Raw genomic sequence first — 22,327 nt, forward strand, 5'->3', positions numbered from 1 at the left:
TACAATACATACCATGAGCTGGAAGCCCCTGAGTATGGGCTGTTCTCCTTTACCATCCCAGGCCTGCAGTGCCAGAAAGCCACCACACAGTACAGAATGAGCCTGTGACCTGGCTGGTAATTAAGGGTAACCTGAAGAACCTGCTTCCTAATTGCATCATCTGATTCACTTATCACAGTTCAATATCTTAGTGCAGGGACAGGTCGATGCAGAAGCATCAGATCTGTGAGACCTGGGCGAGACTGCTGTGCTGTGCTCCAGGGGAAACCTGATGCCTAGTGCATGAGAGTAATTAAAGTGTGATGGTCGACGTAACTTGTATTTTATATGGAACACTGTTAATTATATTTTCATCTCTTGGGACTACACAGAATTGAGTCCTGGAAATTCTATAGTTACCACAAACAAAAGATAAAAGTGCTGTACAAAATGTAATGACCTCCCCAAACATTCCTTGGCCTTTCAGAGCCTTCAGATGCCTATTATTTTCTGCTAAGACTATGAATAATAAGAGACTAGTCTAATGTCACCTGGATTCTAAGTGAAGTGTGTGTGTGCACGTGTGTGTGTGTTTGACTTCTGAAATAAAAATGAGTTTTCGAACCTGTTTATGTGCTAGGTTCAACGTTTGGATTCCGTGGTCTGGACTGCCCCCAAGTATATGGCTGCCTGCCACAGTTGGTGGCCCCAAACAGCTGGGAGTATTAACCCCAGTTTGTCGTTGACTGCACAGACTGGGACTTTCCAAAGCAGATGGTCTTGTGTCTCCCTTGACAGCACGGTCACTGGGAGACCATAATCCGCAGCCTCAGACCTGACCTTAAAAACTGATGTCATGGAAAGCAGTGAAAGCCATTTACTAATTATGCAGCTTTCTTGGCACCATTCATTTTCCCAAGACTGGCCCCAAATCAAGGAGGCTATGTTTTCCCTTTACACTTCTGTGTGCAGAGCCCAGAAAGCTATTGTTTAGACCCCACATTTGAATGAAAAGGGCTGGCTGGATGGCAGGGTGGCCCCGTGCTTGGCTGCCGTGCTGAACTGCGTGCCAGGGCCAGGGGCACTCTGGTTCCCATGCCCTCCCATGCTCTCCTTCATGGGCTGACCTGCCTACTGGCAGTCAGTGTAGCTGGGACCAGAGCACCTGCCTGATATCTTCCTGGCCATATCTGCCTCAAATAGGAGCACACAGGGAGAAGGGTTCTTAAATTAGAGAATATTCCTCACTATCTCTCCTACCTAGAGTTCATAGCTTAGTAAAAAGAAGAATTTCTTTCTTTAAAAACTCCAGATACCTTCATGTGCTGCCATATGAGCTGGGACATGTTCTTTTCTTCATTCTCCAGATTGCAGTCATAGCTGCTTCAAAAGGATAAGCTCAGAGAGGCACCATATACAATTCCCCATGACTGACTAACATGTTTCTCTGAAGAATTCACACATCCCCAATCCTGCATGATATCCTTGACTTTCTGTTAATGAACAGCTTTTCACTGATGTCCTAGGCTTTTCTCCCCTACTTTTTCATGAACGGTCTTTTAAGAACTTCCTGTCTGAGCTCTTTAAGGTGACACATGTCATTAAGGAAGAGATGAAGTATGTGATTCAGCAGTGGTTGACTGGGACAGTGTGGTAGTATGTGCTTGTCTAAAGGCTCTGAAGACTCTCGCTCCAGAGCAACTGCACTTTCCAGGGCTGACCTTAGGGGGGCACCAGATGCACCAACATTGTTTCTGAAGGAAGCCCAGATCATGAGATCCATTTTCATTGCTGAGAATGCTGGATTTGGCAACCATGCAGAGATGGAGATAGATGGAGCTCCAAGCTGCAGCTGGTTCCAGGGACTTCCTTACTGTTCAGATTCACAGGTTTACTGCATGGAGGCAGGGTGAGGACACTACCAGATGTGGAGGATCTTTGCTCAGTGTGCAGTGCTGGGCATCTCCTTGTGCATGCGCACCTCCCATTTTTCTGTTTGAACGCTAAGAGATTGCCTGTAAAGTTAAAACACTAGAGTACATTTGGTACTTGTTAAGGTTTTAAGCCCAGGAATGACAGATTTATCACTAATTAAACAATAATTGCATTATGGGGTACTGAAAAAATCGCCTCCAGTATAAACAGCATATGGTAAAGATTAAAAAGAAAGAATAATTCTTCCAGGCTCAGATTTGTTGCAAGAAACTTGAATGTTTTAAAACAAAATAGATTCTAAAATGTGAAAAGGATATTTAGTTTTATGTTTAACATTTCAAAAATAGAAGAGAAAAATGACATAATGAAAAATTTTTATAGAGTTACCTTATTTTACATGATAGATGTGAAGATTCTTACATAGGTATATAATTAAAACAAATCATTATTTAACTACATAAAAGGGTTTTCTTCTGAGTCTTGGGGGAACCTTTTTTAAGAAGAAGAGGGTTTTTTCCAGGCGTGGTGGTATATGCCTTTAGTCCCAGCACTTGGGAGGCAGAGGTAGGAGGATTGCTGTGAGTTCAAGGCCAGCCTGAGACTACATTGCAAATTCCAGGCCAGCCTGAGACTACATTGTGAATTCCAGGCCAGCCTGGGTTATATAGCGAGACCCTCCCTCAAAACACACACACACACACACACAGAGAGGTTTTGATTTTTTGTGTAGTGATATAGTAGCCCTTAAGGTTGTCCCTTGCCACTCTGGTAGGCAAATTGGAGGGTAATCTTTACAACAGATTTCCTCACATGACCATTTACAGAGAAAAACATTAAACATTATTAAAATGAGCCAACAAAAGGAAATTATCCAAAGCATGCTGAATTTTATCTTCTCAGTCACTTAGTATTTCCCTCTGGATTTTGAAGGGGGAAGTAAATCTCTCTGTAAAAAGAGATGACTGAAGAAGGTTTGAGAGTGTTTTCTTCTTTTTGATCCTTCATTGTCTTTTTTCTATTTATTTATTTACATTTTTGGAGGCAAGACCTCATTCTAGCTCAGGCTAACCTGGAACTCATCTGTAGTGCCAGGCTGGCCTTGAACTCATGGTAATCCTTCTACCTTAGCCTTCTGAGTGCTAAGATGAAAGGTGTGTGCTGACACATATTTTTCTTTTTTGTAAGAAGATACTCTCTCCTACGTGTGAATTACCTCTCATCATAGTATGATTTTCTTTTGTAGTTTCTCCCTCACCCCTTTCTCCCTCCTGTCCCCCATATACACACACATTTAGGAGTTGGGTGGAAATAGCAGATTAAATAGACATCCAGGCCAGCTAGAGTCAGCCCTGCTTGTGTGGTGCTTGGTAGAGAGATAAGCTGCTCCTGCCTCTCCTTAAGTTGTTATTCTATACTTCTCCATTTATGTCCATAAATAGAGTAGCCTGTTGTTCACTCTGGCAGCACATGTGCTAAATTAGAATAATATAGAGATTAGCATGGCCCCTGCACAAAGATGACATGCAGATTCAGAGTGTTCCATATTTTATTTCCTAAACACCTCACTGATGCTAACTTCAAAAAGAAGCAGCTGTGGAAGCCCAGATACCAGGAAGGCAAAGGTCCGTGACACAGAGAGGGAGAAATCAAGATTCTAGAACACTGTAGTCGATGATCAGAAAGCTGTGGACTCGCAAATTTTGCTGTCCACAAAGCTGTTCCTCAGCTCCAAGACTACTTGCAGTCAGGTTTTACTCTAACAAATAGAGTTTATTTTCACAAATTAGTGTTGAGATTTCTTACCAAGAACCTAATTAAACATCTGATATATTAAAAACAAAACAAAACAGGCTAGCCTGGACCCAGGAAAGGAAGGTCTCCATCATCATGGACTGACCATGCTCCAGCATATAATGAAAGAAGTGGGGAAAGAAGTGAAACTGTTACTGATGGCCTCCAGTGACATGGTTGCCTCATTCTTGAAATAATTTCTTCATAAAAATCATTCAGCCATTTGGAGAAGAAACAGATTTTGGTGGAATGGAGAAAGCTGGATAAGCAGATGGAGCCCAAGAAAACTTTTCTTTCTTTCTCTCTCTCTCTCTGTATTCATTTATTATTATTATTATTTTTTTTTTTTTTGGAGTAGGGTCCCACTCTAGCCCAGGCCAACCTGAAATTCACTATGTAGTCCCAGGGTGACTTCGAACTCACAGTGATCATCCTATTCCTGCCTCCCAGAGTGCTAGGATTAAAGGTATATGCCACCACACCCAACTTCTTGCCTTATTTTTGTAGGAAATATAATTGCACCCATTGCAGGGTTTCTGAGGAAGGCTCTAGAGCACTGGAATGCCAAGAGACCTGTAGTGTTCCACTTGACCCATAAACATTTGCTCTATCACTCACAATGTGAAAGGAGAGAAATATGTCTTCCAAGGGAGCATATAGTAAAACCTTACTTGGAAAATTCTCCTGAAAAGAAAAGCAGTTTGAATGTGTTTGGGGGACTTGATGTCATGAAACAACTTGGGGAACCTGAAATTATGTGCTTGAGAAATGTAAAAAACAAATATCATTTAAGAAACTGCAGTAGGGCTGGGGAGCTCAGCTCAGTGGGTGAAGTTCTTGCTGTCCCAAGTGTGAGGACCTGAGTTTGGATCACCAGAACCTGTGTAAAGACAGACATAGGAATATATTGTCTGTAATCCCATTGTTTCCATGGTAAAATGGGAAGAGGAGATAGGAGAATCCCAGAAGCTTGCAGACCAGCTAACCTGGCATATGCAGCAGCAAACAAGATACTTGCCTTCAAAATAAAAAGTGGAAATGGGCTGGAGAGATGGCTTAGTGGTTTAGCGCTTGCCTATGAAGCTTAAGGACCCCAGTTCGAGGCTCGATTCCTCAGGACCCATGTTAGCTACATGCACAAGGGGGCACACATGTCTGGAGTTCGTTTGCAATGGCTAGAGGCCCTAGAGCACTCATTCTCTCTCTCTCTTTCTCTGCCTCTTTCTCTCTGTTACTCTCAAATAAACAAATATATAAATAAGTGGAAAGCAAGAGCTGACACCCAAGATTATTCCTTGACCACCAGACTTTTGCCATGGCATGCATGCATCTGTTTTCACTCATGCACATGTCTCTTCCCCCAGACTCAAACTTTTTTTTTTTGAGTTAGGGTCTCACTGTAGCCCAGGCTGACCTGGATTCACTGTGTAGCCTCAGGGGGCCCTCGAACTCACAGTGATCTTCCTACCTCTCCCTCCCAAGTGCTAGGATTAAAGGCATGTGCCACTACGACCAGCTAACACATAAGCATTCTTTTTTTCAATTATTTTATTTATTTATTTATTTATTTGAAAGCGACAGAGAGAGAAATAGGCAAAGAGAGAGAGAGAGAGAGAGAGAGAATGGGTGCGCCAGGGCCTCCAGCCACTGCAAACAAACTCCAGACGCATGCGCCCCCTTGTGCATCTGGCCAACGTGGGTCCTGGGGAATCGAGCCTCGAACTGGGGACCTTAGGCTTCACAGGCAAGTGCTTAACTGCTAAGCCATCTCTCTAGCCCACATAAGTATTCTTAAAGCTAGTAAAAGTGTGGATGAGAAAGTGTCATATAGCAGAGCAACAAGGGGGACTCTGCTGAACTCTTAACACTGTTGTGACAGCAGGCTGGTAGAAACCAAGGAATGCAGTCAGTGCTAGATAGTCCACCTGTATGCAAGAGCAGGCAGCTGCCATGTAGCACATGGGACACACAGACTGAGCTGTTTCGCTGTATAGCACTGAATCAGAGAAAAGTCCACCTGAGCTCTTGTTCTTTCTTGACAAATTGAGTTAGAACATTCTTACTTGTTTCCTCCTATGGATATCATGGTAGCCTAATCTACTTCTTGTGTCTTTTCTTTCCCTCCCTCCCTCCCTCCCTCCCTCCCTCCCTCCCTCCCTCCCTCCCTTCCTTCCTTCCTTCCTTTTTTTTTTTTTTTTTTTTTTTTTAAACGTAGGGTCTCACTGTAGTTCAGGCTGACCTGGAATTCACTATGTAGTCTCAGGGTGGCCTTGAACTCATGGCTATCCTCCTACCTCTGCTTCCTGAGTACTGGGATTAAAGGTGTGTGCCACCACACCTGGCCCTTGTGTCTTTTCTTTGCCATTTAGAAGCCTATATGATCAGAACAGAATGATTTTCAAACTTTAGTGGCTTTTGGAGGGCTGGTTGTTAAGCCATTTGCAACAAAAGGAAATGTTGTATTTTACCACCTTCTGTTCTAATCTCAGGGCCTCAGTACATGCTCAGGTGCTCTCCTGCCTGTGGGCACAGGACTGTGCAGTAGGCTCTTCAGACACTGTTTGCAAGAGGCATATTGTCATGTAAGACTGAGAAGTTGTTCTAGTAAACTTGGCAGAATCTCATTTCTTAAAGACATGAAATTTGTTTTCCCCATTTCTTTTTTCTCCATTGTGAATACATTGAAAATCTTATGATTTTTTTTATTTGGGGGGGCATATATCCTCCAAATAGCTGAGAACAAGACAAATAAATAACATGCCTTTCATCTGGAGTTGCTTTCTTAAGTAGTTAATAAACTTATGAGATATTCAGATTGTGTTTTAAGATGAAAATCCATAGCAGTAAAGTGTTAGCACTTGCAGGTTACTCTATGAGTATAAAGTATAACTTGCAAATCACAAATGTCTCCTTCAAATAATTAGACAGCAACTCATCTCAACTAGAGATGTAGTATGCAGCTGTCTATGGAACCCTGTCATAGTGGTGTATTACCGCTAGATGGCACACTATCAATGTTGCAAGTTGAGATGCCAGGGCAGAACAAGCAGAAAGCTAGAGACAGGCACCATGTCTTCTGGCTGTGGTTCAGAAAATTGATGGTATAGGGATAGGGGACATCCCCCTTTTTTCTTGTGAGGGAAGGATATTTAACAGCTAAAGGCCATGGTGCTCCCATTCTCTCTCCTCTTTCCTTCCCTACCCCCTCCCCATTTGCCTCTTTCTCTCAAATAAAGTTAAAAAAGAAGAAGAAGTTGGCCTAGGTGTGGTGGTTCATACTTAAAAGAAAAAAAAAAAGTTTCCCATAGCAAGTAATATCAGATAAATACGACTCAGAGATGTCCTTGTTTAGAGTCTAACCCACTAACATTTGATGGTGCTATGGAGATGTTTTATAATGCAAAGAAGTTTGCTTTTTTAAAAATCTAGTATAAGCCGGGCGTGGTGGCGCACGCCTTTAATCCCAGCACTCGGGAGGCAGAGGTAGGAGGATCGCCATGAGTTCGAGGCCACCCTGAAACTCCATAGTGAATTCCAGGTCAGCCTGGGCTAGAGTGAGACCCTACCTCGAAAAACCAAAAAAAAAAAAAAAAAAAAAAATCTAGTATAAACTCAGGCCTTATAAGCAATAACCAAAGAGACCTGGGTCAGGCCCACCGAAGCCCCAACCTTGGCTACAGGAAGCCAGCTTCTGAAGATTGCAGTTACCAATCTTTCATCATTTGAAAGGACAGTATCTGTTTAACTTTTTTTTTTCTTATTAGCCTTCATTTCATCCTAGTTAAAGTTGTTCAATTCATAATAAATGTCAAGCATGGTAGCTGTCATTGGTTTCATAGGTGATCATTACCAAATAAGCAGTAACAAAAAGACAGACCCTAGCACTGAGACATTTGCATGCAGTTGAAGAATTCAGCCACATAGTACATTCATCTAAAACCAGCAGCATAGGCAAGCACTGTGTCTTCACTATGACACACTGGCAGAAGTCAGTCTTGACTTGTTCATGAAACTTTTTTCTGGATTTATATGAGCTTATAGAAAATACAGGGTATGATGAATATGAACAAAATATATAGATGTATGAAAATGTCATAATGAAATCCATTGTTATGTTACTGGAACAAAACAGGAACACAAAGAGGAGATAAAGGTTGTCCATATCCCATAGCCAAAGAGAAGCACTGTAGGGTTTTTTGTGTGCCCACTGCTCTTGTTTGCTGTTCTGTAGGAATAGGCCTGTCCATGCAGCACATTTGCCTGATAACTCCAAGTTGTCTTTGATGAGACACCTATGATGTTTTACCTTCTCATGGTCTTTTCCTTTTACAGCCTCAAGCAGCTTGCCACCCTGCCATATTCAGGACTGTTGATGAAATGTTCAGGTAAAATATTCTTTTGTTTCTGCTAGCATTTGACCTAAGACACTCAACTTTCAAACATGAATAAAAAATTCCAGGGAGAGGGGCTGGACATGGTGGTGCATGCCTTTAATCCCAACACTCAGAAGACTAGGGTACAAGGATCATGATTTTTTGAAGCCAGCCTGGGCTAGAGTGAGACCCGGCCTTAAAAAACAATGGCAGAGGAAAAAGAAAAGGTGGTAATAGGAGATTATGATCATGGTATATTGTCTATATGTGTGAAGGTTATACAAAAAAAGTTAAAAATAATCCTGTAGTGGGCTCTAGCTATACCATGTGGAAGGTAGAGCTGGTTCTTTCTTATCCCTGTGAGCTTTTTGGTGAGTAAGGGTAGAAACTCAAGTCAGGTGGGAAGATGACTCAGTGAGTCAAGTATACACATGCGTGAGGCCCTGAATTCAGATCTTCAGTACCCATGTAAAGCCATGCACCTGTAATCCCTGAGTCCTCCTAGGACAAGATGGGAAGCAGAGACAGCAGAACCATTGAAAACTTGTGGGCCAGGTAGCCTAGCATATGCATCCGCAAACAACAAAGAGACCATGACTCAAAGCAGGGCAGAAAGCAAGAACCAACACCCAAGGTTGTCCTTTGATTGCCACATGTACATACTCACAACATGTGTGTACGTAAGCACACACACAAAACACACAAAAAGATTTTAAAAGCTAAAATAATAGTGTTTATTGGAAAACATACAGCTAAGAATTAAGACATTGTTCTTTAGCTTTTTCATATTCAGATAATGACAGAAATTTGGTACTATGCAGTATCCATGCAGGATTTTCTCCAGCTCAGAATAAAACAAAGTAGTATGCTGTCTTCACCACATGAGGGCGACTCACCTTTGTAAGATTTTAAAGCTCAGGAAAGCCAAGAAAGAAATAAACTATTCCAAAGGACCTCTTCAGAAAGGCAGAATAAACCCCACATGTTTCTGACAACATGTTGAGTTAGTTTGGATATGTGGGGTCTTGGGACATACATTGGCTTTCTGAAAGACAAAAGTGAGAAGGTTGTCACACACCAGGTTGAGGATGCATTAGCTGTGGAGTCCTAAGACTAGACCCTCTTGGGGAAGCGTGTCATCCTCAAGGATTTCCAGCCTTGCACGGCTGTGGGCAGACAGGGTCAGAACCTACCTCTGTTCACCTGACTATCCTAGGCCTCAAAGTGCAAGCTACATGGCAGACAGCAGGCTCCAGGGAAGGAATTTTTATAGGAAGAAATACCTCACCACTTGAGTCGGTCTTGAAAGACCAACTTTTAAGTTAAATGACCACATAAATGAGAAAGCAGGGTAGTGTTATTAGTTTAAAGCTAGCCAAGTAAGGTCTTTTTTTTTTTTTGTCTTAAACAGAACGTTAATTGTATAAAAACGCATGGAAACTAACTGAGACACAACTGGACTGCCCAGCCTCTCTGTTGTTTGGTTTGACTGAGCCATTTTACTCATTTGGGCAGCTGTTACAGCTTGTGAGACCAGAACATCTGCTTCTGTCGGTTGTCTGGGCCTCTGATGCCCAGGTGCTTGTGAAGAGCAGTGAGCTTGTGGGAAGACTGTTAGTATGTGGTAATTTAAAAATCAAGAGCTCTGTAGAAAATAGAAGTGGGGGGGGTTCTGCTTTATCTTCCCTTCACACAAGGGCTGAAATCTGATGCATTAACACATTGTTGCTGATGGACTAGGGACATGGCTCAGTAGGTAAAGTGCTTGCTGCCCAGGCATGAGTACCTGAGTTTGGATCCCAAGAACCCAGGTAAAAGTGGGAAGCTCTGGTGGGCTTCTGTAATCCCAGTATGCCTGCAGTGAGATGAGAAGCAGAACTAGAGAATTTTCTGGAAAGCTTGTAGATTAGTTAGTATTACAGTGGAGCCATGAACAACTACAGACCCTGACTTAAATGATGTGGAAGATGAGGACAAACAGTTGTCCTCTGACCTCCCTGCACATGCATGCCTGTATACACACATAGAGATGGACAGCATATCTGAGAATAACATCTGGGGTTGTCCTCTGCACACACATGCACACCACACAGCTCATGGCAAAGGGAGCATTTGCATTCTTCACCGTTGGGCCCAGATTTGTGCCTCACTGTGTTGAGCACCAGCATGTCGTCATCTGACTTTGCTTTGTTCAGGTGTGCACTTCTGGAAACCGACGGAGCCCCAGAGGTACTAGCTGCTCTTCAGGTGTTCACGTGGTGCTTTGTAGAAGCTTTGGAGAAAGGAAACAAGCAGGTAGGTCATAATATATGTTCATTTGCCCCAGAGGAAAGAAGCCTAAAAGTTTTTGGCTTATCACCTGAAAGGAACACTTTATATTTTTCAAATTTTTGTTTATGGTATTGGAGACAAAACCCAGAGCCCCACACATGCTAGGCACATGCTCTGCCTACACTCCAAGCCCAATTTCAGGAGTTCTTCTTTTGTTCTGGAGATAGTCTGACTCTAGCCCAGGCTGACCTGGAACTCACTCTGTAGTTCTAGCCTGCCTTTGAACTCATGCGGATCCTCCTACCTCAGCCTCCATAATAATGGGATTAAAAGAATAAGCCACCACACCTGGATCACAATTTTCAGAAATTTTAATGGACTTTTTTGCATAGTAAGAAAGCTTCCACATGAATGTCCTTATATAAAAACATTTTAAGAGCTGGGCATGGTGGCACATGCCTTTAATCCCATCACCATGAGTTTGAGGCCACCCTGAGACCACATAGTGAACTCTAGGTCAGCCTGGACTAGAGTGAAACTTTACCTCGAAAAACAAAACAAAAACCATTTTAAGTAAAAATAAATGAAGATAGGGTCTGTCTTCCCCATGCCCTGGTACCCAGAAGCTTCTGTCCATATCTGTATCAAAAGTGCCTTCACATGGGCAGTGTCGCTCTGGAGGAAGGCTTTCCCTGGCCCTGCTTGTCATCTCCCCTCCCCCGCCCCACCCCGGGCCCCTGTGTCTGTATCTGCAAGAGGCATCATAGCATCTAACTGGGCTATGCTGTAGGAATTGCTGCTTCCTGGAAAACAATGCTGTTCATGCTCAATGAGCCAAATGTGAATAGATTCTAGGAGAGAGCAGGTGTTAAGAGGGCTAGGGAATGTACACAACTACAGAGGTGGAAGAAAGAATGCTAGTGATCAGGAGGCTTGTGCTAGATGCCCCAGGCTCCTGTCTTCAGAGCCTGAACAGCAGCTGCTGAGGCTGCTGACCTATTAGAATGATGGCATGAAACAGAGGCTTTTCCTGCAAAAAGCTTTGAACACTGTAACTCACGGCCACAGACTTTATGCTGCTCTTTGCCTTTTTTTGAGTGTACTGATCTGTGGCATCTTTTCCATAAAGGTTGGCACCAGTCTCTGTGATGCTCTTTGTACTTTGACTTAGGAGGACCAGGCTAGGATGTCCAGCCTCACTAAAACCATAATAACTCCTAAGCTGAAGGAACCTTGCAGGTTTTAGGAGATGTTCATATGTTCTGAGGCAATGATAAACATTTATAATTTATTTTTTTCATCATCTCTTTCCCTGGGGAAGTTAGCTAGACCGTAGCAAACAGCGTTAGCAATGGTACCCAGTCTGGAATTTGGGAAGAGAGCCCATCTGAAAGACACTGGCTGGTGCTCACAAGTGTGCTTAACTGTAAATTCATGTTATTCTCCCTTCACATTCCTTGTAACCCCAGGGAGAAAGTGACCTCCAACAACCTCACCCTTGGACTCCTGGGTCATACCCAGGTTGGGCCAAGGACAAAAGGAATAGTTTTGTTCCTCTGCAGTGGTATGAGTGTTCAGACTTTTCCCAAGTCTCTCTGGCCTTAAGCACTGTACACTTGGACTGCAGTTGCCTTTGCTTTTAATTCATAACAGTGCCGTAACTAAACCACGTATCCAGGAGTGAGGGATTCATGCATTAGGCTTTGGAAGAAGGCAAGGTAGGGATCCAGAAAGAAATAAGATCTTATCACCTGGGCTGAAGAGATGGCTTAGTAGTTAAAGTCCTTGCTTGCAAAACTTAACAACCCAGGTTCAATTCCCCAGTACCCATATAAGCCAGATGCATAAAGTGCTGCGTGTATCTGGAGCTTGTTTGCAGTGACAGGAGGCCCTGGCCCACCCATACTCTCCCTCTGCCTCTTTTTCTCTCTAGCTCTCTCAAATAAATAAAAATTTTTGTTAATTAATAAAAATAACAAAAGAATTTATCATACAACTTGGGCTCCAAACAGGAGAGCAGTGACCTCTTATCTGAGCAAAGCCCACCATTTCCACCTAAGATTTCTTTTCTCTTCCTGACTATCTGCTATTTGAACTGTTAAAGGAATTTACTGACCTCCTAACTCCTTAATGCCCACTTTTAGACTGGTCATGATTCTTGATGCATGAAGTCTTAATATGTTTGTCCATGTATGACTCTTTTTGTTGCTTCATTCATTTTTAGCAAAATGAATATCAATGAACTAGCCTCAAAATGAACTGCTAGTGATAATTTCTGTCTATCTGTATGTTGTTAGTCTTTTATACTCTCACCTCAGATAACAACTGTACTGAATCTTTAAAGGTTGACTTCGGTACCTTTTAAAATCTCTCCACCTTATTTAGTAAGGCAGAATCTTTCACTAGAACCCAGAACTCACTGATTTGGCTATTCTAGGTGGCCATCTTGCCCTAGGCATTTCATTTCTCCACCACCAAGTCCTTGAATTACAGTGGGCTCCCATGCCCACCTGGCAGTTATGTGGGTGATGGCCACCCAAACTTTGGTCTTCACACTTGCATGGCGAGTGCTTTATTCACTGAGCTATTTTTCCCAGGCTCTACTCTCCTAATTTTGTGCTCATTATGCCTTTTCTTTTTCTAAAAGTAGTTTGTCCCCTTTATTTGATTGTCTAAATCATGCTTTATTTCATTTATTTTTTAAAAAATATTTTTGTTTTAGGGAGAGAAGGAGAAAGAATGGTATACCTGGGCCGCTTGCTGCTATGAACAAGGCTTTATGAGGGTATTAGAAATCAAACTCAGGCAGGCAGGCTTTGCAAACAAGCACCTTTAAACACTGAGCCATTTCCCACCCTTTTTACATTTATTTTGTTGAATTTTTCCTGTTAACTTGTTTGTTTGTATTTTTCCTGTTAACTTCTTTTAGATTTTTTTTTAATTGTTTTCTACAGTGCTAGGATCAAACTCAAGGCCCTTTACATGCTAGGAAAATACCTCTTGAGCTATACTGTGAGCTGCTTAGTTGTTGTTTTGTGTTTTATTTATTTTTTATTGACAACTTCCATAATTATAAACAATATCCCATGGTAATTCCCTCCCTCCCCCACTTTCCCCTTTGAAACTCCACTCTCCATCATATCCCCTCCCCTTCTCAATCATTCTCTTTTATTTTGATGTCATAATATTTTCCTCCTATTATGATGGTCTTGTATAGATAGTATCAGGTACTGTGAGGTCATGGATATCCAGGCCATTTTGTGTCTGGAGGAACATGTTGTAAGGAATCCTACCCTTCCTTTGGCTGTTACATTATTTCTCTTCTGCAATGGACCCTGAGCCTTGGAAGGTGTGATAGAGATAATTTCAGTGCTAAGAACTCCTCTGTCACTTCTTCTCAGCACCATGATGCCTTTTGAGTCAACCCAAGGTCACCACCATCTGAAAAGAGAAAGTTCTCTAACCAAAAGTGAGAGTAACATTAATATATGGGCATGAACATTAAGAGAAGTGCTTACTGGGCAGTTTGATGAGCATAGTATATACATTTAGTCACACATGAGCAGACATTACATCCCTAGGGCTCATGACAACCCCTGTTGTAGGTTTTAAGTATCAGGGATGTATACCCTCCCATGGAGAGGGCCTTCAGTCCATTTAGAGGGAAGTTAGTTTCTTCCATAACACATGGCACTATTGCATTCATTGGCTCATTTGACCTGGTTGGCCAATTACAAGGTTTGTAGTGTCCACTGTTGGGTATCTTCACTGGTGATTTCTCTTTCTCCTGTTGAACTGCACGCTGCATGGCTTTTCCCAGCTTTCTGTCAGCTGGTCTACATGAAGGAGGTTTTCAGCTCAGCTCCAGCAAGATTTCTCAGTGACCTTGCAGCCCAAGTATGTGGAGTCTTCAGCAATAGGGTCATACCATCTATTCCTGGTGGGAAACCAAGGGCCTCAGCAATTTACTATAATGTTTGGGGGCATCAGGGACCTCCCTGGCCAACAACTCACTGAAAGGTATCCCATCCCTGGTACTGACAATTTTCTAGTAACAATCGATGACTCCTGAGTGTTCTCTTGTCCAAAAAAGTAGGTTTCCATATGACTAATTTATATCCTCTTAGATTTTGACTAGCTCTCCCTCTGCCTTTTCTTTACTTAATCTCTTCCCCTGACCTCACTTAGGCCTTTTCATTGTTACATTTATTTTTGCACTTAATAAAACAACCATAGAAGAGTGGAACACTCTTAATTATCCAAGGATACTTTAACACTGAGCATGTTACAGAGACCATTTCATATCCCTGGTGGCTGTGTGGCTGTCTATGGCCCACATGTGCCATAGAGTAACCATTTTCCAGTTGGCAGGCATTGGGGTTGTTTCCACATTTGCTTCCTTTTGGAACCATGGTTGTGCTGGATGCTTGGAGTTGGCATACAAGAACAGGAAGGCCTGGTTACCAGGAATGCAGAGATGCACTCAAGTAGGTCCTGCCACTTGGTTGTGAAAGTGGGTGCTCACTTACACCATTAATTCACATCTCTCCCACTGTAAACAGGTTTCCTTCACCCTTTCCTCTGACCTCATCTCTGCATGGGTAGCACAGAGAAGCACTGCTCTGTAGTAGCTTGTGCCATGGCTCAGGGTGGGCAGCCAGTCAGGTCAAAGTCAAGTTCCACAGTTGATAAGAACTATATACTAGACTAGATGAGATTCCACAGATGAAATCATCATACAAGTTGTTTAAAATGTACTTGAAGGGGTTGGTTACAGGTGCTTGTTTGTGAAGGCTGCTGGCTTGGGTTCAATTATCTAGTATCCACAAAAAGCTATATGCAAAGTGGCATATCCATTAGGAGTTTGTTTGCAGTGGTAAGAGACCCTGATGGGGACACACACAAATAAATAAATAAATTTTAAAAATATGAAATTAGGGCTGGAGAGATGGCTTAGCGGTTAAGCACTTGCTTGTGAAGCCTAAGGACCCCAGTTTGAGGCTTGATTCCCCAGGACCCACATTAGCCAGATGCACAAGGGGGCGCGTACACCTGGAGTTCATTTGCAGTGGCTGGAGGCCCTGACACATCCATTCTCTCCCTCTCCCTCTCTCTCCCTCCCCCCCGCCTATTTGTCTGTTGCTCTCAAATAAATAAATAAATAAATTTAAAAATATGAAATTAGTAGGGAGCATCTGACAAAGTCAATGGAAGCAGGAGGGGCCTTGGGTACAGTACTAGCTCCCACCTCTCATCAAGGCATCAGTCATGGTGGAGGAGGTGACCATGACTCCAAGTGGACCAATGACTTGAGTTGGGAAATAGCTTTTGGTGGCCAGTGGAGGAAAAGAAATAGATGCTACAAAAGAAAACCACATTAAGGGCTTGAGAGATGGCTTAACAGTTATTGCACTTGCCTGCAAAGCCCAAGGACCCAGGTTCAAGTTCAAAGTAAAGCCAGATGCCCAAAATGGAGAATGCATTTGGAGTTCATTGGAGCAGTTAGAGGGCCTGGTGTACCTGTTCTCATTCATTCTCTCTCTCTCTCTCCTTGCAAATAAATTTTCTTTTAGAAAAGGAAAAGAAAACCACATAATTGATAGACTTGAACCCAACATATCAAAAGGCACATTAATTATGAAAACTATCTAGCCAAAAGAAAGAAATTTCAGATTGGATTTAAAATAATAAAGACACAGATAGGTTGGAAGTAAAAGGAGGAAAGATACATGATATAGTAAGCCCAGGAGAGTTGGGGTGCTCCCATAGCAGCAGATGAAGCAGCTTCAAGCTGAGACACTTACCAGAGAGAAGCAGGGGCATTTCACAATGGTAGGGCATTCAATTCACTGGAAGTACCAGATACTTACCTGCTATAAACACATAGGGGGCCTGTGGACAAAGGCTCAAATATATAAAGCAAAGCTGACAGAAGAAATGGACCAATCCAGTTATCCACATGATAGGTAGAAGTAAGTTTAATAAAGATGTGTAAGCTCTCTAGCTGTAAACCACAGAACACTGCTGAGGAGTGGGAGTAGCCATGGGTAAGAGCAGGGACAACCACTAAGGTGCCCCTTGAACTGTTGCCTCCAGTCCTGCCTAGGTGATCCTGATAGCCCTTCACTGGTGATTGTGATCAAACACAGGGCCATATACAGGCCCTGTCCTCTGCAGTAGGCTTTAAAGATGGAAATCAATAAGTAGATTCTAAAACTTACATGGAAATACAAGGGCCTACAAAATCCAGAACAATTGTAAAAAACAAAAGGAAACAAAAGCAAAGGTTCATATTACCTGGTTTCTAGACTTAAGACAGTGAGGTATTGGCCAAAAGACAGGTACAGATCAGAACAGAGGCCAGATGTAGATTCATACATACAAGGCCAGCAAAGTTTAGAAAGGTCTTATTAGATTATGAATAGAACTTAAGAAAGGAAGACAGAGCTCTTACCCAAGAGGAGAGTTCCTGGAAATGGAGAATCCTACCTAGAGGCCCCAACTATGGTCTTTTGTAGATTTTGAATGGGAGCTGAGTTAAGCAGAGGGGCCAGGTTTCTACACAGATCAGGTTTAATCCTTCCAGGAATCATAATCTTCCAGGAAAGGGAGGAACTTGGGTTGAAATGAAGGGGAAACAGATCTAGGGAATTCCTTTAGGCAGTGAGATATAAGAAAAGCCAGGTTCTCCTCTGACCTCTAGCAAAGTGGAAACTGCAAGGACAGGCTTAAGGATATGCCTTGGTTTTACTTTTTAGGGTCCCCTACACTGCCTTAATCTTCCCTCTGTGATGTAACCCTAACTGCTGTTAGAGAATTGGGGTGATAACCAAACTGGCTTCTTTGAGCTATGTGGGGTCATTGCATGTAGCAGTTGGGGTACCTCTCCAGTAAGTCTAAAAGTGGCCCCAAAAGTACATTAATATAGTATGGGAAGACAGTCCTAGGTTCTGGGGAGTAAGAATAAAAGCAAGAGAAGTCCGTGAGAAACAGGCCAGAGCAATTTGCAGCTCTTTAGAGGTCCCATTCGTAAAGCCTTGGAGAGTGATCAGAGGGACCCAGGTAGATGGAGTTAGATTGTCTAAGACCTTCTGAGTGTGGAGTGACTGTAAACAAGAGGAGTTAAAGTTAAAGCAGAAGCTGAGGCAATATCTAAAACTTAGCAGGATTACTATTATCAGAAATGATAGAAATCTCTTACACCACAAATATCCAGCAATCCATTTCTAAACTACCAAATGGCACAATAGTGTTTGACATAGTCTAAACCTATTCTTATAGACTTTGTAAAGCAGATGAAACATTGTCAAGAATACACAGCATTTAATTTTTATAATGACAGGCGGTGTTCTGAGAGACCTGAACATATCTAAGTTACATGGCTGTGTACAGTTGTCTCATATTTGATCTTTGTAATTACAAAGGGCAAGCAGCAATAACAAAAAACCCTGGGCTATGTTGCCCAAAGCTTTTAAAGCATACTTTACTTTCTGGTTACACATTTCTTGCTGAGTGTGTAAGATTAGCTTGGTAGCCAACACTTAACTATATATATATATTAAAGGTCAATTTTAGCTAGTTGGGAGAGGCTGTTAGGGACCTGGGAGGAGTTCTGGGATTCTCAGTATTTGAGCCATCTGCTGGAGTGAGTCAGGGCCTTGCTGACCATGTGGTTTCCTTCAGAAGCATTGAGGATATCTTTCTTTGCTGTGAAAGTCAGCTGATTTTTCACAGCAATGCCAGGGCAATAAAGTGGGTGAAAGGATTTCTTTTTTTTTTTTAGTTTTCAAGGTAGGGTTTCACTCTAGCTGAGGCTGACCTGGAATTCACTATGTAGTCTCAGGGTGGCCTCAAATTTATGGTAATCCGCCTACCTCTGCCTTCCAAGTGCTGGAATTAAAGGCATGTCCCACCACACCCACCTGAAATTTTTCTTTTTCAAAGAATATTTTATGAGTTAACCCAGGCCCAGAAAGCCAAGTGCCGCATGTTTTCTCTCATATGTGAATCCTTGCTACAAATGTGTGGAGTTATATGTGAGTTGGAATAAAACTCAATAGCAGAGGCCAGTAAGCTAAAAAGGAGATTAAACAGAGGAAGGAGAGGGGCCCACTTAAGGGGATGGTATTGTATATATGTAACTAGAAGAACAGATAACTGGGGGGTGGAAAGGCCTACGTGAGGTCAGGGGAAGAGATTGAATAATGAAAAGGTGAGGGGGAGGGTTAACAAAAACTTAAGAGGGTATTAATAAATTATATGGAAACCTACTTTTTTGGATAATGGCATACCCAGAAGCCATAAATTATTACTAGAAAAATTTCAGTGTCAGAGATGGGATACCTTCCAGTGAGTTGCTAGCCAGGGAGGTCTCTGATGCCCCCAAAACATTATAGGCCATTGCCGAGGTCCTTGGTTTCCCACCAGGAATAGATGGTATGACCCTATTGCTCAAGACTTCACATACTTGAGCTACAAGATCACTGAGGAATCCTGCTGGAGCTGAGCTGAAAACCTCCTCCATGTAGACCAGCTGACAGAAAGCTGGGAAAAGCCATGCTGCATGCAGTTCAATGGGAGAGAGAGAAATCACCAGTGGAGATAAACAACAGTGGTCCTTGCAAGCCTTAAATTCAGCCAGCCAGACCAAATTAGCCAATGGGTGCAATAGTGGCCTATCTGTTATGGGGGAAACCAACCGTTCTCTAATGGGACTGGAAGTCCGCTCCATAGGAGGGAATATGTCCCTAATACTGAAAACCTATGACAGGGGAAATCATGAGCCCTTGGGGTGTTAACGTCTGCAGGTATCTGGCTGAAAAAAAAAAAAATATATATATATATATATATATGTATATATACACACACACACATACATATACACACTATGCTCACTAAACTGCCCACTAAGCACTTCTGTTAATGTTCATACCCATATATTAATGCTACTCTCACTTTTGGTTAAAGAAGCTTCTCTTTTCAGATGGTGGTAACCTTGGGTTGACTCAGAAGGCACCATAGTGCTCAGATGTGACAGAGGAATGCTCAGCACTGAAATATCTCTATCTTATCTTACAAGGCTCAGGGTCCATTGCAGAAGAGGTGGTGGAAAGAATGTAAGAGTCAAAGGAAGGTAGGACTACTTACAATGCACTCTTCCAGACACAAAATGGCCTGGATATCCATGAACTCACAGGGCCTGATACTTTCTACACAAGACCAATATAATAGCAGGAAAAGATGATGACATCAAAATAAAAGAGAGACTGATGGAGAGAGGGAGGGGATAAGATGGAGACTAAAGTTGTAAAGGGGAATATGGGGGGGGAGTGAGAAAATTACCATGGTTTATTGTCTATAATTATGAAAGTTGTCAATAAAAACAATTTACTTGTGAAGAGAGAGACAGAGAGTGAGCAAGTGAACATGGGCATGCCAGGGTCTCTTGCTGCTGCAAATGAACTCCAGATTCATGCACCATTTTGTGTATCTGACTTTATGTGGGCACTGGGAAATTGAGCCCAGGCCAACAGGCTTTGCAAGCAAGTGCCTTTAGTCATTTAACTATCTCCCCAGCCCAAATAATTTCCAGTCAATGGTGAGCAACAAGTGGATATCCACATGGGAAAAATGTAGGTCAGCCTCTGTCTCAGGCACAGTGGAAGCTGTTCTGACTTCAACATACAGGTAAAGCCTATAAAGTTCTTAAGAGAAAATACAATAGGTTATCTTTCTTTTTTCTTCCTTTCTTTCTTTTTTTTTTTTTTTTTTTGGTGTGAGGTATGTGTGTATTCAATGCTCATGTGTGTAGGGGGTGCGTGCATGCTACAGTGCATGTGTGGAAACAGGAGGACTTTAGGGTGTTGGTTCTCACCATACACCTTCAGGAAATTGTCCTGTTTCTACCTTCCATATTGTTGTGGATGTGCTGGGAATATAGAAGCCTACAACAGCTTCTGGTTTTAAAAAAATATTTTATTCATATTTATTTATTTATTTGTTTGAGAGAGAGAGAGAGAGGCAGATAGAGAAAGAATGGGCATGCCAGGGACTCTAGTCACTGCAAAAGGATTCCAGACGCATGCACCACCTTGTGCATCTGGCTTACGTGGATCCTGGGGAATCAAACCTGGGTCCTTTGGCTTTATAGGCAAGTGCCTTATCCAGTAACGCATCTCTCCAGCCCCAGCTTTTGGCTTTTATGTGGGGTCTGGTGATCTTCACTTAGGTGAGCACACTTACATGCAGCAAAAATTTTATCCACTGAGCTTTCTCCCCAGCATGGATATCTTTTTTGTTGTTTTTGTTTGTTGGCATAATTGAAGACTTTTTAGAAGCGAAGCAAAAAAATTTTTTCCCCATAAGAAAAATGGATAAATTGAAGTAAATATTAAAATATCTGTTGATATTAAGAAAATGAACAGAGCCAGGCATGGTGTCACACGCCCTTAATCCCAGCACTTGAGAGGCAGAAGTAGGAGGATTGATGTGAGTTTGAGGCCACCCTGAGACTACATAGTGAATTCCAGGTCAGCCTGAGCTACAGTAAGACACTGCCTTGAAAACCAAAAAAAGAAAATGAAAATGAACAAACAAGTTACCAGTGGGGAGGAAATATTTGCAGTACACATACCAGAGGACTTTCCAGATTGAATGAAGTTCTCTTACAGCTTCTTAAGAAACAACAACCCAGTCTTTAAAAATGAACAGAAGACTTAAACTTACACTTCAGAAAGATATGAACACTGGGAGCTGGGCATGGTGGTGTACACCTTTAATCTCAGCACTCGGGAGGAAGAAGATTGCTGTGAGTTCGAGGCCACCATTAGACTACATAGTGAACTCCAGGTCAGCCTGGACTAGAGTGAGACCCTAACTCAAAAAAAAAAAAAAAAATCAAAATACCCAAAGTAAATAAATAAATATTTAAAAAGAAAGAAAGATACGAACATTGGCACTGAGCACATGCAGGGCTTAGCAGCCTCTGCTATCAGGAGGATGCATAGAAAAGTGTTCATACAGCACAGAAGGGCTGAGATTAGTGAGCCTGAAAACACCCAGTGTTGGCAGGGATATGGAATGAGTGATACTCCTCCATTGCTGGTTGGAGTGTGGACTGGTGCAACCATCAAAAAAACTTCCCACCTTAAAGAATTGAATGGCACTGATCTAACCCAGCACTTCCTCTTCTATGTACTTACCTAGAAAAATGAAAAACCTGTCTATGCAAGTGTTGGTTGTAGCTTTATTCCCAATACCTTAAACTGGAAATAGCTCAAGTGCTCATCCATTAGGCAGTGGATAAACAGACTATTAAAACATTCACATAGTGACTTCTCAGCAGCAGAGAGAATGCACACCTCATGCACAGTAACATGGTTGAGTTCTAAAAGATAACATGTTGAGGCCAAAGAAACCAGCACAAGAGGCCACGTCCTCAGTGACTCTCTTCACGTGAATTTAAGAATAAGCAAATGGGGGCTATAGAAATGACTTAGTGATTAAGGCACTTGCCTGTGAAACCAAAGGATCCAGGTTTGAGTCCCCTTAACATACATAAGCCAGGTGCACATGGTGACATATACATCTGGAGTTTGTTTGCAATGGCTGGAGGCCCTTACATGCCCATTCATTCTTTCTCTCTCTCTCTCTCACACACACACACACATACACATAAATAAATAAGTAGGTAGGTAGGTAGATAGGTAGATAGATAATCAAGGGCTGGAAAGATGGCTTGGAGGATAGGTGCTTGCCTGTGAATATGGCTTATAGGCTAGGTGCTTGCCTGTGAAGCCAAAGGATCCAGATTTGAATCCCCCATACCCATGTAAGCCAGATGAATAAAGTGGCATATGCATCTGGAGTTTGTTTATGTGGTTAGAGGCCCTGGTGTGCCCATTTTCTCTGTATATCTCTGAAATCAAAATAGTGCTTGCCAGGCTAGGGTAGAGGGATCAACTACAGTGGTCACTGGG

At 42.4% G+C, this 22,327-nt stretch overlaps 1 protein-coding gene and 1 non-coding gene across 6 annotated transcripts in view; both read left to right on the top strand.

Moving 5' to 3' along the window:
* The window catches only part of Fancc (FA complementation group C), a 264,880-nt gene that overhangs the window by 223,074 nt on the left and 19,479 nt on the right, over positions 1 to 22,327 (top strand). For all 5 annotated transcript variants that reach the window (XM_045143857.1, XM_045143854.1, XM_004656859.2 and 2 more), the window contains exons 9-10: positions 8,038 to 8,090; positions 10,274 to 10,373. In XM_045143857.1, coding sequence (XP_044999792.1) covers positions 8,038 to 8,090; positions 10,274 to 10,373 — 153 coding nt within the window. The remainder of the gene's footprint in view (positions 1 to 8,037; positions 8,091 to 10,273; positions 10,374 to 22,327) is intronic.
* LOC123459064 lies at positions 3,361 to 3,466 on the top strand. Its single transcript, XR_006635993.1, has one exon. It is a non-coding gene; the product is annotated as a U6 spliceosomal RNA (small nuclear RNA).

Source organism: Jaculus jaculus, chromosome 2 (assembly GCF_020740685.1).
Source record: "Jaculus jaculus isolate mJacJac1 chromosome 2, mJacJac1.mat.Y.cur, whole genome shotgun sequence".
In the NCBI taxonomy this organism is placed as follows: domain Eukaryota; kingdom Metazoa; phylum Chordata; class Mammalia; order Rodentia; family Dipodidae; genus Jaculus; species Jaculus jaculus.